The sequence below is a fragment of the Pleurodeles waltl genome, chromosome 10 (genome assembly GCF_031143425.1).
Source record: "Pleurodeles waltl isolate 20211129_DDA chromosome 10, aPleWal1.hap1.20221129, whole genome shotgun sequence".
Classification (NCBI taxonomy): domain Eukaryota; kingdom Metazoa; phylum Chordata; class Amphibia; order Caudata; family Salamandridae; genus Pleurodeles; species Pleurodeles waltl.
The window spans coordinates 79820533-79835741 of record NC_090449.1 but is presented as its reverse complement, the minus strand read 5'-3'; the positions used below and the strand labels follow the sequence as shown (position 1 = coordinate 79835741).

The 15209-nt window shown below is 46.8% G+C and overlaps 1 protein-coding gene across 5 annotated transcripts in view; it reads left to right on the top strand.

Moving 5' to 3' along the window:
- Positions 1-15209, top strand: part of HAGH (hydroxyacylglutathione hydrolase) — a 397775-nt gene that overhangs the window by 133914 nt on the left and 248652 nt on the right. For all 5 annotated transcript variants that reach the window (XM_069209801.1, XM_069209803.1, XM_069209800.1 and 2 more), the window contains exons 5-6: positions 13676-13784; positions 15016-15119. In XM_069209801.1, coding sequence (XP_069065902.1) covers positions 13676-13784; positions 15016-15119 — 213 coding nt within the window. The remainder of the gene's footprint in view (positions 1-13675; positions 13785-15015; positions 15120-15209) is intronic.

Sequence of the window (15209 nt, the reverse complement as noted above, 5' to 3'; positions counted from 1 at the left end):
ACAGGGGCCAATAAAGCACATAGCAGCAATAAATAAATACACAAGGTTATATAAAATATGTACAGTACATATAACCAACTAAAAATAATAAAACTAAGTGCATTCCCAGAGTGAATTGATACATTCTTACGAAAACCATTATACAGATAAACGTTTTCCTCTAACAATCCAACTAGCCCCAAAGAAATTGGCAACAGCAATCACTAACGTTGCGCGAGTGTCTGCTTTGAGAATTCGAAGGGCTATGTCAGACCTGCGGATTGCCAGCAGTCTACAAGCTGGGGCCAACCATTTCCTACGAGAGGCAGCGTATGTAGGGCAGACAAATAAAACATGAGGGAGGTTTTCAGTAGGTGCTTTGCAAGCTGGGCAGATGGTTGTTTCTTCATATAACCAGCGATTGGTAAGTGATCTTAGTGGCAAGGTGCCTATGTGGAACTGGAAGTACAATTTCCTTTCTCTAGGCTCCCTGATTATGTCCCAGAAGGCCTTGTATTTGCACATCTCTTTTAGGTTGGCAAATTCACATGATAATGTGGAGTTAAGTGCAACCCCCAGATCTTCAGAGGCTACCATTTGCCAATACAATTTGTTTAGGTCGATTTTTGATGGAAAGGAGGCAGTAGTTGGAGAGTCCCAGAGTTCTCTAAGCCTAAGTGAATAAAGTAACCCCTTGATGTGTCTGAGCCAGGGGATACTATGAGAAGGGTCAGTTTCTAAAATGACCTGCAGGGCTACAGTAAAGGAAACAAGCTCTGGGGTGGTCCAAAGACGCCGCCAGTACAAGAGGGGACGTAGGTGGGCCTTATGGCTAATACGTTTCGTGACCAGGTATAAGGAAATGCTTTCCTTGCAAAGGTTACCCCCTGACTTTTTGTCTTTTGTTGATGCCATTTATGATTGAAAGTGTGCTGGGACCCTGCTAACCAGGCCCCGGCACCAGTGTTCTTTCCCTAAACTGTACCTTTGTTCCCACAGTTGGCACCGCCCTGGCACACAGATAAGCCCCTTGTAAATGGTACCCCTAGTACCAAGGGCCCTGTTGCCAGGGAAGGTCTCTAAGGGCTGCAGCATGTCATATGCCATCCTGGGGACCCCTCACTCAGCGTATGCACACTGCCTCACAGCTTGTGTGTGCTGGTGGGGAGAAAATGACGGTCAACTGGGCACTCCCCTCAGAGTGCCATGCCTACCTCTCCCTGCCTGTGGCATAGCTAAGTCACCCCTTTAGCAGGCCTTACAGCCCTAAGGCAGGGTGCACTATACCACAGGTGAGGGCATAGTTGCATGAGCACTATGCTCTACAGTGTCTAAGCAAAACCTTAGCCATTGTAAGTGCAGGGTAGCCATAAAGAGTATATGGTCTGGGGGTCTGTCAATTACGAACTCCACAGTTCCATAATGGCTACACTGAAGTTTGGTATCAAACTTCTCATCACATTAAATGCACACTGATGCCAGTGTGGGATTTATTGTAAAATACACCCAGAGGGTATCTTAGAGATGCCCCCTGAATACCAGTCCGACTCCTAGTGCTAGGCTGACCAGTTTCTGCCAGCCTGCCACAACCAGACGAGTTTCGGGCCACATGGGGTGAGTGCCTTTGTCACTCTGTGGCCAGGAACAAAGCCTATACTGGGTGGAGGTGCTTCTCACCTCCCCCTGCAGGAACTGTAACAGCTAGCGGTGAGCCTCAAAGGCTCATGCCTTTTGTTACAGCACCCCAGGGCCTCCCTTCTCGCCGGAAGCTTGAGGCTTATCACTCTGCACCTGACGCCCCCGGCTCGAGCTCCAGAGAACTAACACCACAGAGAGGACTCCCAGGAGACTACGATGACGTGAGTAACCTGAGTCGACCCCCCTGCACCCCCACAGCAACACCTGCAGAGAGGATCCAGAGGCTCCCCCAGACCGCAACTGCCTGGTAACAAGGAACCCGACGCCTGGACCAAGCACTGCATCCACCGACCCCAGGACGGAGAGGAACCACCTTCCAGTGCAGGAGTGACCAGCAGCCGGCCCTCTTCCTAGCCCAGTAGGTGGCTGGCCCGAGAAGCCCCCCTGTGCCCTGCCTGCATCACCTAAGTGACCCCCGGGTCCCTCCATTGCTTTCAATAGCAAACCCGACGCCTACTTTGCCTACTGTACGTGGCCACCCCTGTGCCATCGAGGGTGTATTTTGTCGACTTTTGTCCCCCCCCCCCCTCTCAGTGCTCTACAAAACGCCCCCTGTTCTGCTCCCTGAGGACTCAGGTACTTACCTGCTAGCAGACCAGGACCTGTTTTTCATAGGCGCCTATGTATTTTGGGCACTCCTTTGACCTCTGCACCTGACCGGCCCTGTGTTGCTGGTGCAGTGGCTTTGGGGTTGCCTTTAACCCCCCAATGGTGGGCTGCATATCCCCAGGAGACTGACTGTGTAAGTGCTTTACTTACCTGAGAAACCTAACCAAACTTACCTCCCCCATGAACTGTTGATTTTTGCACAGTGGCCATTTTTAAAATAGCTTATTGCCATTTTAACCTAAACTGTGTGTACTACTGTTTTAAATCAAAGTTCTACACTTACCTGTGTGAAGTACCTTGCATTTTATGTACTTACCTCAAATCTTGAATCTTGTGGTTCTAAAATGAATTAAGAAAATATATTTTTCTATATAAAAACTATTGTCCTGGAGTTAAGTTTTTGAGTGTGTGTTCCTCATTTATTGCCTGTTTGTGTACAACAAATGCTTAACACTACCCTCTGATAAGCCTACTGCTCAACCACACTACTACAAAATAGAGCATTAGTATTATCTAATTTTGCCACTATCAACCTCCAAGGGGAACCCTTGGACACTGTGCACACTATCTCTCACTTTGAGATAGTATATACAGAGACGACTTCTTACACTAGAGGCCTGATTACAACTTTGGCAAAGGGGGTAATCCATCCCAAATGTGACGGAAATCCTGCCCGCTGTATTACGAGTTCCATAGGATATAATGGACTCGTAATACGGCGGGCGGGATATCCATCACAATTGGGACGGATTAACCCCCTCCTCCAAAGTTGTAATCAGGCCCTAGGTCATTAAAAAGGGGGGAACAGTGGAGGCTTGGTGGGAGGGAAAAAAGATTTCTTAGGAAATTATTTTCAGAGATAGTTATTTCTTGGGCTTTGGCATAGCCCCATAGTTCAGCCCCGTAAAGAGCCGAGCTCACAGCCTTGGCTTCATATATTTGGATTGCAGGGCATATTGTTTTGGTGTGAAAGAGATTAAAATCCTTTTTTAAAACCATTGTTGTTTGCTTTAGCTTTAGTGCCTGTTTTGCAGTTTGTGGTTTCCAAGAAAAGTTTTCCTTTAACATTAGGCCCAGATAACTAAATGTGCCCACCTTTTCAAGTGGGGTACCCCCGAGGATAAACTTCCCTCTGAAGGATCTATGGGGATTGAGCGTCATTAATTTAGTTTTGAGGAGCATTGATTTCAAGTCCCAGTGTGGAACAAAATTCCTGAAAGCACGTGAGTCTCCGTAATCCGCTTAGGGTCTTGGACATCAGGAGAGTATCATCTGCAACGAGCGAGACTGTAGTTTTTTGTGTGCCTAACAATAGTGCATCAGCCTCCACTCTGAGTAAAGAGGGGACAATATCATTAATGTACAAAGAGAACAAGGTGGGGGCAAGGACATCTCCCATGAGACAATTACCCTCATGAAGCCGTATTAATAGTGCAAGAATGTGCTTGGGATTCCCATTACGGAAAGAACTTCCCACAGCTTGTTATGGGGTACTAGATCAAATGCGGATTTCAGATCCACAAAAACAACATACAGATTGCATTTGCCAATAAAAACTGTCTTCCAGTATAAAAGCAAAAATCTGAGGGCTTGCTCAATGGTAGATATTTTATTTTACGAAAACCTGCCTGAAGAGGAATAAGAATGTCGTGTTCAGCCATCCAGTCTTGAATCTTTACAAAAGGCAGTGACAAAAAACTTTCTGCACACAGTCTATTAAACTAATTGGCTTGAAATTACAGGGGAGGGCCCCGTCACCCTTTTCAAAGATCGGGACTACAATAGCACCCTTCCAGGACTTAGGAATTGGCGCCCCAGATGCTATTGCATTCGATATGATGGTGATATATCTTGACCAGATTTCAGTGTTGGTTAAGAATAGGTCTGCTGGAACACCATCCGAGCCAGGTGCCCTACCACGCTTTAGAGTACCTAAGGAATATGCTATATCTGCATGGGAGAACAGTTGCGGCACTGAAGGGATGGGTGTTAGAATGATATTTGAGCAAGAGTCCTTATGTTCAGAGGTGATTCTATCATAGTCATAGGAGTACAACCCACTAAAATGGTCTACCCAGTCCTTTGGAGCAATATTAGTTGTAATATTCAGTGTACATCCTTAGATTTAATAGCTTGGATTAAATGCTTGTTGGAGGTCCGACACTTAATTAAACCACCAATGCCTACCCTTAAGCCTCTTGCCATCAGGAACTATATCTGCTGAGAAGTGGCCCGCAATACCCTCAAAGCATGAGGTGTTAGTTAAGCTTATTTGCTCGTTGGGGATTGCGGGACCCGTCAGCGTGGTCTTCAGGGTGTTGTTAGCAGCATTGATGAGCGTTGGTCGAGCCAAAAGCTTATTCCACTTTAGGCGACGTTGGTCATTAACCAGACTAATTCACTCTGGTGCTGTTACTGGGGTGTTAATCATGGACAAGTGGTTATACAAAGGCCACATATGGACTGAAAGAGGGTTATGGTCGCTTTCAGATCTCTCAATAACCATCATGTCGATGACTGGGGGCCATAATCTTATATCGACTAGACAATAATCAGTTCTACTAGTGTGGTTGACTTTGTTATATGTATGGCAACCCTTTACATCAGATAGTCCTGCCGTTAAGTGCCCTGAGTCCAAATTCCATGGTCAGTGATTTTACTTGGACAGCAACCTGCGTCCACCTTTTGATGAGTGGGATATCCAAGGAAGGGATAGACCATGCCCGATCCTCCTCATGGGTAAACCCAAGATCATCCCAGTCAAGAGCTTCAAATGTGACATTGAAGTCCCCTGCCACAATGATTTTGTGATGCCGGGGACAATTTTGCAGAAATGTCTCCAGAACACAGAGGGATTTGGAGACCCGACCACCCTGACGCTTCTAGCATAGATGTTAATGATCACAACTATGTCTGTCCCGAATGATAGGTGAAGACCTAATAGGTTGGGGGAATCGATGGATGGCTATGATATGCAACAGTTTAGTGATGTTCTAGCCCAAATGGTTAAGTCCCCGTAAAGCCTACCCCTGGTACTGGGCAAAGCAGGGATATGAAAATATGAGTAGCCAGTCTGAAAAAAGTGGGTCAATCGACCATGTCTCCTGAAGAAGACATATGTTATGTTCCTCAATTATGGACATAAAGGATGGGAGAGGGAGGACAGATCTCAAACCTGCCATATTCCATGAGACAAATCGTACCCCAGTGATTAGAGGAACCGCCCTGTCCACTGATATGATATTTGAAGGGTTAGAAACCAGATATTGGTTTGGCAGGTGAAGTTGGTGGAGGGCAGGGGGGTTGTTATCACTATTGCCTGGCGGATCCTGGGTTGACTGGTGGAATCCATCTAGGGGAGCTAGCCTGACCATAGGTGTAGTGTTTTCACGCTTAGCTGTCTGTTCCTGGATTGGCAAGTGATGTTCATGGGGAAAGGAAAGTACAATGTTATCACGGTTGTGCAGTGGGTCCTGGGCGGTCTGATGGAATCTGTTAGGAAGAGGAACGTGGGTGCTTGTGGTGTCAATGTTGGGGACTACAGCCAGACCAAGGACTGTTGTTTTATGAGTCAGAGGGTAGTTCAACATGTGTCTTTGATGGTACTTCAAGTCATTCTCACTGGTAACAGATAAGTTACCTGCTGGACAATGGGTAGGGCGAGCCCCATAGTGCGCAGGCGGCCTAGGGTATTTGAACTGGATACAGGATTGCCCTAGAGTACTTGTACTTGCATCTAGGGCAATCCCTAGATTATCCACCATGGTCCTGTCCCTAAGTGTCAACTGTAACATATCAAAGTGTGTCTGGATCAGGCCTTTGACTGCATCAATTATATCCTCAGGTATTAGAGTAGCCGCCTCTCACATGGCAAATCCAATGAATTGCCTTATTTGTGACAGAATCTCCCCCTTCACTTTGTGCCAGGGGGTGTAGTTTGGGAACGTTGACCATTAGAACAGTATTATTAAAGAGGGACCGGTCAATGGCAGGCTGTGCAGTGCATTTAGGGACAGTGTCACTCATAGATTTAGGGATTTGATAAGACACCAGATGCCATTCCTGTGCCTAAGCTGTTGTGTGGGGAGGCTGATAAGAGTTCTTGATCTTAACACCCGCTAAAGGTTGCCCAGCACAACTAGTTGCAGGCAATTTGGGCAACTTCATTGGGGCACCTGATGGATTTGGCATTGGGCTACGGATATGATTCATGATGGCCGTGGCATCTGAAGGAATTAGCTGCTTGACTATTGCGATTAAGGAATTTAACCATAGACTTGAGTTCTGACACCTTGCTCTTTAAATCTTGTATGCATAAGATGTAGTGTGCATTTGTTCTGAGCTAAATTCGCATTTATGTCTACTGACCCACCCACCCTGATGCCTGGGTCGGGGTCCTCATGTGGGTCTGAAATATTGATTAAAGGGCTAAAGCGGTTGGTACACTGAAGAGTGTCACTAAGATCTAGTGATGGCTCATTCACCGGTGATAACATTCCTCCCCTCCCCCTGCCGTATAGTGGCTGTGACCTGTTGACCGTGTTTTAAAAATATGTCAGCAATTTCCTTGTGACCGGCCCCTTTCCTGAAAGGGGAGCACTCGCCCACAGTTTCGTTGGAGCCCCTATCAGGGGAAGAGGTTAAAATTTCTTTGCATTCACCCAGAAGGTTGTTAATTCTATCTATAACACAGTTATTAGCTGCATGCTTATGCCTTTTCCGCTTGGTTTTTAGCACCGCCCCTGCCCCACCCTCTATTGCTTTCCTTTTACCCATCAAAGATCTGTGATTAGTGGATAAGGGTTCTACAGAAAGCTAGATCAGTGATACAACCTGCAGGAGGATACAATAATTAAAAGGATGAGAGTCAGTGAGGCCTACTTGGAGATAGATGTTAGGGGGGTGGCCCAGCCCATCCTCTGACGGGCATGAATGGGTCCGACCTTCGCCCTGGCATGTCCCGCGCTGGGAAGTGCCCCCTCGCGCTATGTATCGCTCGTTGGTCTGGTCAAGTGGACGCAGGTGCTGGTGAAAATGGCCGCCACCTGGGGCCACAAAGGAGTCTGAGAAATGTGGACCCACTCTGGAGTTTAGCGCGTGTGTTTTAGTCATTTTTGGATTGGTTACGTTTGATTACCATTGAGCCCATGGAAAGAGCCACGTTAGTTTGCAGTAGCCTCTCAGATCAGACTTGGAGTATTGTTGGAAATATTTATATCTTATTACCAAAGTATTCGGATATTTTCAGTTCACAAATGTACAAAGTACTTTACACTCCTCGAGGTTCCAAAACTCTAATACCTCGTTAGCGCCATTCCAACTTGGTGGGAGGAGAATGGCTGGCAGTGGTACACTTTACATTGTGAAATCAACTTCCTGTATCTCTTTGTGCCGTGCCACTTTCCATTGGTTAAACATAAAATCATTTTTACTAGAGATCACAGTGAAATACACCTGCAATCAGATTTGCAGTTACTATTTCTTATGTATAGGGGTGTATTATTTTACAATTTGTTGATATGTGGGGTTGTAGGTAGGGATGTATGTATGTGTTTGTGTGACATTTTGGCAAGTTAAGAAATAAATTAGTTATTCTCTGGCCTGAACTCTTAACTACCCCATGGTTAGTTATAGTGCTAGAACTAATAAGAGATGTTTTAAGCTTTTAATTAAGACACCAATGTTTACAAATTGCTCTGACCGCATAGCATGGAAGGGTTAACGTCTGAATGTGGTTGTTTTCAGTTTGAGTAACATATATAATTCTTTGTGAAGCAATATCTGATATTTGATCATTCTCTCTGGGTGGTTGCTCACATGCATCATCAGATTTGAATGCTCCTCATTCAAAGCATTTTATCCCTCATTTAGAAATAAAATACAGCCGGAATAGAATAAAGAATATCCACAACTACAAGATAAAAGATCAACAAGGATTACTTACATAATGCACCCTGCAAGGGTGTAGGAAAGTACCATCTTGCCTGGCAGGTTACCCCCATTTTTACATGTATGTAAGTTTGTTTTTGCCTGTCTCACTGGGATCCTGCTAGCCAGGACCCCAGTGCTCATAGTTTGTGGCCTGAATGTGTGTACCTGTGTAGTGACTCTGTGTCCCTGAGGCTCTGCTAACCAGAACCTCAGTGCTTATGCTTTCTCTGCCTTTAAAATTGTCACTATAGGCTAGTGACCATTTTTACCAATTCTAATTGGTACACTAGAACACCCTTTTAATTCCCTAGTATATGGTACCTAGATACCCAGGGTATTGGGGTTCCAGGAGATCCTTATGGGCTGCAGCATTTCTTTTGCCACCCATAGGGAGCTCAGAGAAATCTTACACAGGACTCCCACTGCAGCCTGAGTGAAATGACGCACATGTTATTTCACAGCCATTTTTCACTGCACTTAAGTAACTTATAAGTCCCCTGTATGTCTAGCCTTCACTTGCTTAAGACTAGGTGCAAAGTTACTAAGTGTGAGGGCACCCTTGCACTAGCAAAGGTGCCCCCACATAGTACAGGGCAATTTCCCCGGACTTTGTGAGTGCGGGGACAGCATTACACGTGTGCACTACATATAGGTCAATACCTACATGTAGCTTTACACTGGTAACTCCGAATATGGCCATGTATCATGTCTAAGATCAAGGAATTGTCCCCCCATGCCAAATCTGGTATTGGGGTGCCATTCCCATGCATCCCCGGGGCTCCACTATGGACCCCGGGTACGGCCAGACCAGCGCTCTGGGGTTTTCTCTGCAGCTACCTCTGCTGCCACCCCACAGATAGGGATCTGCCCTCCTGGGTTCTGGGCATCCCAGTCCTAGGAAGGCAGAACAAAGGATTTCCTGTGAGAGAGGGTGTTACACCAGTGGGCTTTTCCTCAGATAACGACTTGCAAGAATTCATCAGAGTTCCTCTGCACCTCTCTCTTCGACTTCTGACAAGGATCTTCTGCTGACTGCTCCAGGACGCCTTCAAAACTGCAACAAAGTAGCAAGAAGACTACCAGCGACATTGTAGCGCCTAATCCTGCCGTCTTTCTCGACTGTTTCCTGGTGGTGCATGCTTTGGGGGCTGCCTGCCTTCATCCTGCACTGGAAGCCACGAAGAAATCTCCTGTGGGTTGACTGAATCTTCCCCCTGCTCCAGCAGGCACCAAACGTCCGCGCCACCGGTACTCTGGGACCTCTCTCATCCTGACGAGCGTGGCCCCTGGAACACAGGTGGTGGACCCAAGTGACCCAGAATGTCCAGTGGTTCAACTGTCCTAATTTGGAGGAGGTAAGTCCTTGCCTTCACACACCAGACAGTAATCCTGTGCACCGCGTGAACTGCAGCTGCTAGGGCTTCTGTGCACCTTTCCAACTAATCCTTCGTGCACAGCCAAGTCCAGGTCCCCAGCACTCAGTCCTGCATTGCTCAACTCCCTGAGTTGACCTCCGGCTTCGTGGGACCCTCTTTTGTAGTGTTGTGACGACCGCTGTGCTCTGTCTTCTTGAACCCGTTTTCAAGGACTTCTGCGTGTGCTACCTTCTTGTGTGTGGGCTCTCTATGTTGCTGAGGGCCCCCTCTGTCTCCTTTCCCAAGTGGCGACATCCAGGTCCTTCCTGGGCACGGGCAGCACCCTTTTTCTTCAGCCACGACTCTTGCAGCTAGCAAGGCTTGTTTGTGGTCTTTTGCAAAAGAAACAACTCTGCATCCTCAAGCACTCAGTGGGACATCTTCTCCACAAAGGAGAAGTTCCTAGCACCTTTCGCTGTAGCCAAATCTTCAGCTTCTTCCATCCGGAGGCAGCCATTTTGCACCTTCATCCAGGGTTTAGTGGGCTCCTGCCCCCCCCCCCCCCGGACACTTTCAAGACTCTTGGACTTGGTCCCCTTCCTTTGCAGGTCCTCAAGTCCAAGAATCCGTCTTCAGTGCTTTGCAGTCTGTTGTGGTCTTTGCAAAATCCTCTATCACGAGTTTAGTGTGTTTCTGGGGAAATAGTAGTACTTTACTCCTACTTTCCAGGGTCTTGGGGTGGGGTATCTTGGACACCTTTAGTGTTTTCTTACACTCCCAGCGACCCTCGACACACTACACTAGCCTAGGGGTCCATTTGTGGTTCACATTCCACTTTCTTAGTATATGGTTTGTGTTGCCCCTAGGCCTATTGCATCTGTAAGGAAATGCCTCCTTGGCATGGTTACCCCCTGACTTTTTGCCTTTGCTGATGCCAAGTTATGATTTGAAAGTGTGCTGGGACCTGCTAACCAGGCCCCAGCACCAGTGTTCTTTCCCTAACTTGTACCTTTGTTTCCACAATTGGCACACCCTGGCATCCAGGTAAGTCCCTTGTAACTGGTACCCCTGGTACCAAAGGCCCTGATGCCAGGAAAGGTCTCTAAGGGCTGCAGCATGTCTTATGCTACCCTGGAGACCCCTCACTCAGCACAGACACACTGCTTGCCAGCTTGTGTGTGCTGATGGGGAGAAAACGAGTAAGTCGACATGGCACTCCCCTCAGGGTGCCATGCCAACCTCACACTGCCTGTGGCATAGGTAAGTCACCCCTCTAGCAGGCCTTACAACCCTAAGGCAGGGTGCACTATATCATAGGTGAGGGCATAAGTGCATGAGCACTATGCCCCTACAGTGTCTAAGCAAAACCTTAGACATTGTAAGTGCAGGGTAGCCATAAGAGTATATGGTCTGGGAGTCTGTCAAACACGAACTCCACAGCACCATAATGGCTACACTAAAAACTGGGAAGTTTGGTATCAAACCTCTCAGCACAATAAATGCACACTGATGCCACTGTACATTTTATTGTGAAATACACCCCAGAGGGCATCTAAGAGATGCCCCCTGAAACCATACCCGGCTACCAGTGTGGGCTGACTAGTTTTAGCAGCCTGCCACACACCAGACATGCTGCTGGCCACATGGGGAGAGTGCCTTTGTCACTCTGTGGCTAGTAACAAATCCTGTACTGGGTGGAGGTGCTTCTCACCTCCCCCTGCAGGAACTGTAACACCTGGCGGTGAGCCTCAAAGGCCCACCCCCTTTGTTACAGCACCCCAGGGCACTCCAGCTAGTGGAGTTGCCCGCCCCCTCTGGCCACAGCCCCACTTTTGGCGGCAAGGCCGGAGGAGATAATGAGAAAAACAAGGAGGAGTCACTGGCCAGTCAGGACAGCCCCTATGGTGTCCTGAGCTGAGGTGACTCTGACTTTTAGAAATCCTCCATCTTGAAGATGGAGGATTCCCCCGATAGGATTAGGGATGTGCCCTCCTCCCCTCAGGGAGGAGGCATAATGAGGGTGTAGCCACCCTCAGGGCTAGTAGCCATTGGCTACTAACCCCCCAGACCTAAACACACCCCTAAATCGAGTATTTAGGGGCTCCCAGAACCTAGCAAGATAGATTCCTGCAACCTAAGACGAAGGACTGCTGAGCTGAAAAACCTGCAGAGAAGACTGAGACACCAACTGCTTTGGCCCCATCTCTACCGGCCTGTCTCCCCACTTCAAAAGAACTGCTACAGCGACGCGTTCCACAGGGTCCAGTGACCTCTGAAGCCTCAGAGGATTACCCTGCATCTAAAAGGACCAAGAACTCCTGAGGACAGCGGCTCTGTTCCACAAGGACAGCAACTTTTCAACAAAGAAGCAACTTTTGAAAACAACACATTTCCTGCCGAAGCGTGAGACTTGGCACTCTGCACCCGACGCCCCCGGCTCGACTTGTGGAGAACCAACACTACAGGAAGGACTCCCCAGTGCCTGCGAGCCCGTGAGTAGCCAGAGTTGACCCCCCCTGAACTCCCACAGCGACGCCTGCAGAGCGAATCCAGAGGCTCCCCCTGACCACGACTGCCAGCTTCTAAGAACCCGACGCCTGGTAAGGACACTGCACCCGCAGCCACCAGGACCTGAAGGATCCGACCTCCAGTGCAGGAGCGACCCCCAGGTGGCCCTCTCCCTTGCCCAGGTGGTGGCTACCCCGAGGAGCCCCCCCCTTGCCTGCCTGCATCGCTGAAGAGACCCCTGGGTCTCCCATTGAACTACGTTGCAAACCCGAGACCTGTTTGCACACTGCACCCGGCCCCCCGTGCCGCTGAGGGTGTACTTTTTTTGCTGACTTGTGTGCCCCCCCCCCCGGTGCCCTACAAAACCCCCCTGGTCTGCCCTCCGAAGACGCGGGTACTTACCTGCTGGCAGACTGGAACCGGGGCACCCCCTTCTCCATTGAAGCCTATGCGTTTTGGGCACCACTTTGACCGCTGCACCTGACCGGCCCTGAGCTGCTGGTGTGGTAACTTTGGGGTTGCTCTGAACCCCCAACAGTGGGCTGCCTTGGACCCAACTTTGAACCCTGTAGGTGCTTTACTTACCTGCAAAACTAACAAACACTTACCTCCCCCAGGAACTGTTGAAAATTGCAGTGTCCAATTTTAAAATAGCTTATTGCCATTTGTGTGAAAACTGTATCTGCTATTTTGCTAATTTAAAGTTCCTAAGTGAAATACTTTTCATTTAAAGTATTGTTTGTAAATCTTGAACCTGTGGTTCTTAAAATAAAGTAAGAAAATATATTTTTCTATATAAAAACCTATTGGCCTGGAATTGTCTTTGAGTGTGTGCTCCCCATTTATTGCCTGTGTGTGTACAACAAATGCTTAACACTACCCTCTGATAAGCCTACTGCTCGACCACACTACCACAAAATAGAGCATTGGAATTCTCTTTTTGCCACTATCTTACCTCTAAGGGGAACCCTTGGACTCTGTGCATGCTATTTCTTACTTTGAAATAGTACATACAGAGCCAACTTCCTACAGCATCCTATTGTATTCTACAGTGTTTGCGCTACTTTCAGACTGCTTTTGGTTTGTGTGTATATTTTGTGTATTTTACTTACCTCCTAAGGGAGTATATCGTCTGAGATATTTTTGGCACATTGTCACTAAAATAAAGTACCTTTATTTTTAGTAACCCTGAGTATTGTCTCTCTCATGATATAGTACCTATATGATATAAGTGGTATAGTAGGAGCTTTGCATGTCTCCTAGTTCAGCCTAAGCTGCTCTGCTATAGCTACTTCTATCAGCGTAAGCTGCTAGAACACTACTAATCTACTAATAAGGGATAACTGGACCTGGCACAAGGTGGAAGTACCATCAGGTACCCACTATAAGCCAGGCCAGCCTCCTACAAAGGGTCTCGGCAGAAACAAAAATAATGTGAGGGGCCAGTGACGTAGAGTTGTGGGTGTGTGACGTAACAAGTGGAAGGACGTGAATTCTAGGGAGGGCTTTAAATGTTCCACGTGAAAGTTAATCATTGCTACTACATCACATATCTCTACAATGTAATTTTTAAATATGCTCTCATGTATTTGCAGGTTGGCTCTTTGCACGTAAAGTGCCTGTTCACCCCTTGCCACACGTCTGGGCACATTTGTTATTTTGTGACAAAACCACACAGTTCAGAGCCACCGGCTGTATTCACAGGTAATGGACGATTCATGTACTGTTTAAAGTCTGTAATGATCGACATCCCTTTACGTGCAAAAGATAATTGTGTTGCTAGTATGTCTAATGTAATTATAAATTAATTACGTTTGCTGATGTCCTGCTAAGTGATTCAAGTTGTAGTATAAGCTTAGCTGCACCAAATTCACAATTTAAGTGCCTCAGAGAAACAGGCTGTGTCGAGGATCTTTGATGGCAGTGTGCTGTCCCTTGCAGATCGTCCTAATTCAGTTTGTTCTTAACCAGCACACATAGCTGAACTCAACAGAGCTGGGTAGTGTAATGTTCTGCGTATCAGAGTGATGTTGCAGGTTGTTTGACGCAGGACAACAATAAAACAGCTGTCATCAGTGGAGGGATACCATTTCGCTCTGGTTAACCGTTTGACATTGAGTTTGGATTAATGGGCAGCAAAAGGTATCTTGTTACACGAAGTATGGAATAAACTGAGAGTTGATTTCGTTCTGCATTTTGCTAGCATTTTGCTAGCTTGTCAGTGGTTGACTTACTCAGCTTGGCATCATTTTTATGAATGTTAGCAAAGATCCTTCTCTAGGGTTACCAGTGTGCAATAAAACACACGAATGAGAATGTGAACCCTCGTGTCTTGTTCAGCTGAATGGAAGTTCCCTTCTTTGCAATGCTTCTGGGAAGGTCGGTCATTAAGACCCACATTGATGTAGTTGGGATTCAAAGAAAGAGGCCAAAAGAAACTTTAAATTTGATTCTTGAAGGTTCTGTGTAGCCTACAACCCACCTTCGTAAACCAAACATTCTGCATGATCTTCTTAAAAGGGTAAAAATAGCAAAAGTCCTACTTCCAAACCAGTATTGAAAGGGCGTGGGTGAAGCTGCCAGCAGCACCCATTTTGACATACCGCATTTGGATTTAAGCTGTAAAAAAGTGCAACATAAAATTATAGTTAATATTACCATATATCAGGTCTTTTTAAAAAGGATTTTTGAAATGTGAGGCGACTTAACTAACCTAATTAAATGCACCTTATATTCTAGTTGAAAATAAATCAAATGACCTAATCACATTCCACCACTGACTTCAGCACCACAGGGAAGTATAACAGGTACCTTTTTACTTATGCAAATTTAGCTAGGATTTCTGTCACCGGTGTTCTTTGGAGGGCAGTAGGACACAAGAAACATACAAAGTACGTTTCTTGTGCTTATTCTTTTTCATGTTTTTCGCTCGCAGGAGACACGTTGTTTGTGGCTGGCTGTGGCAAGTTCTTCGAAGGTACAGCAGAGGAAATGTACAGTGCTCTTATAGAGACCTTGGGACGATTGCCTCCGGAAACAGTAAGTCATCTTTCATATTACATCCACAATCCAACTAAAAATAATCTTAATTAGGTTGAGTGGATAGCTTCCAAGCCTTTATTCAGGAGT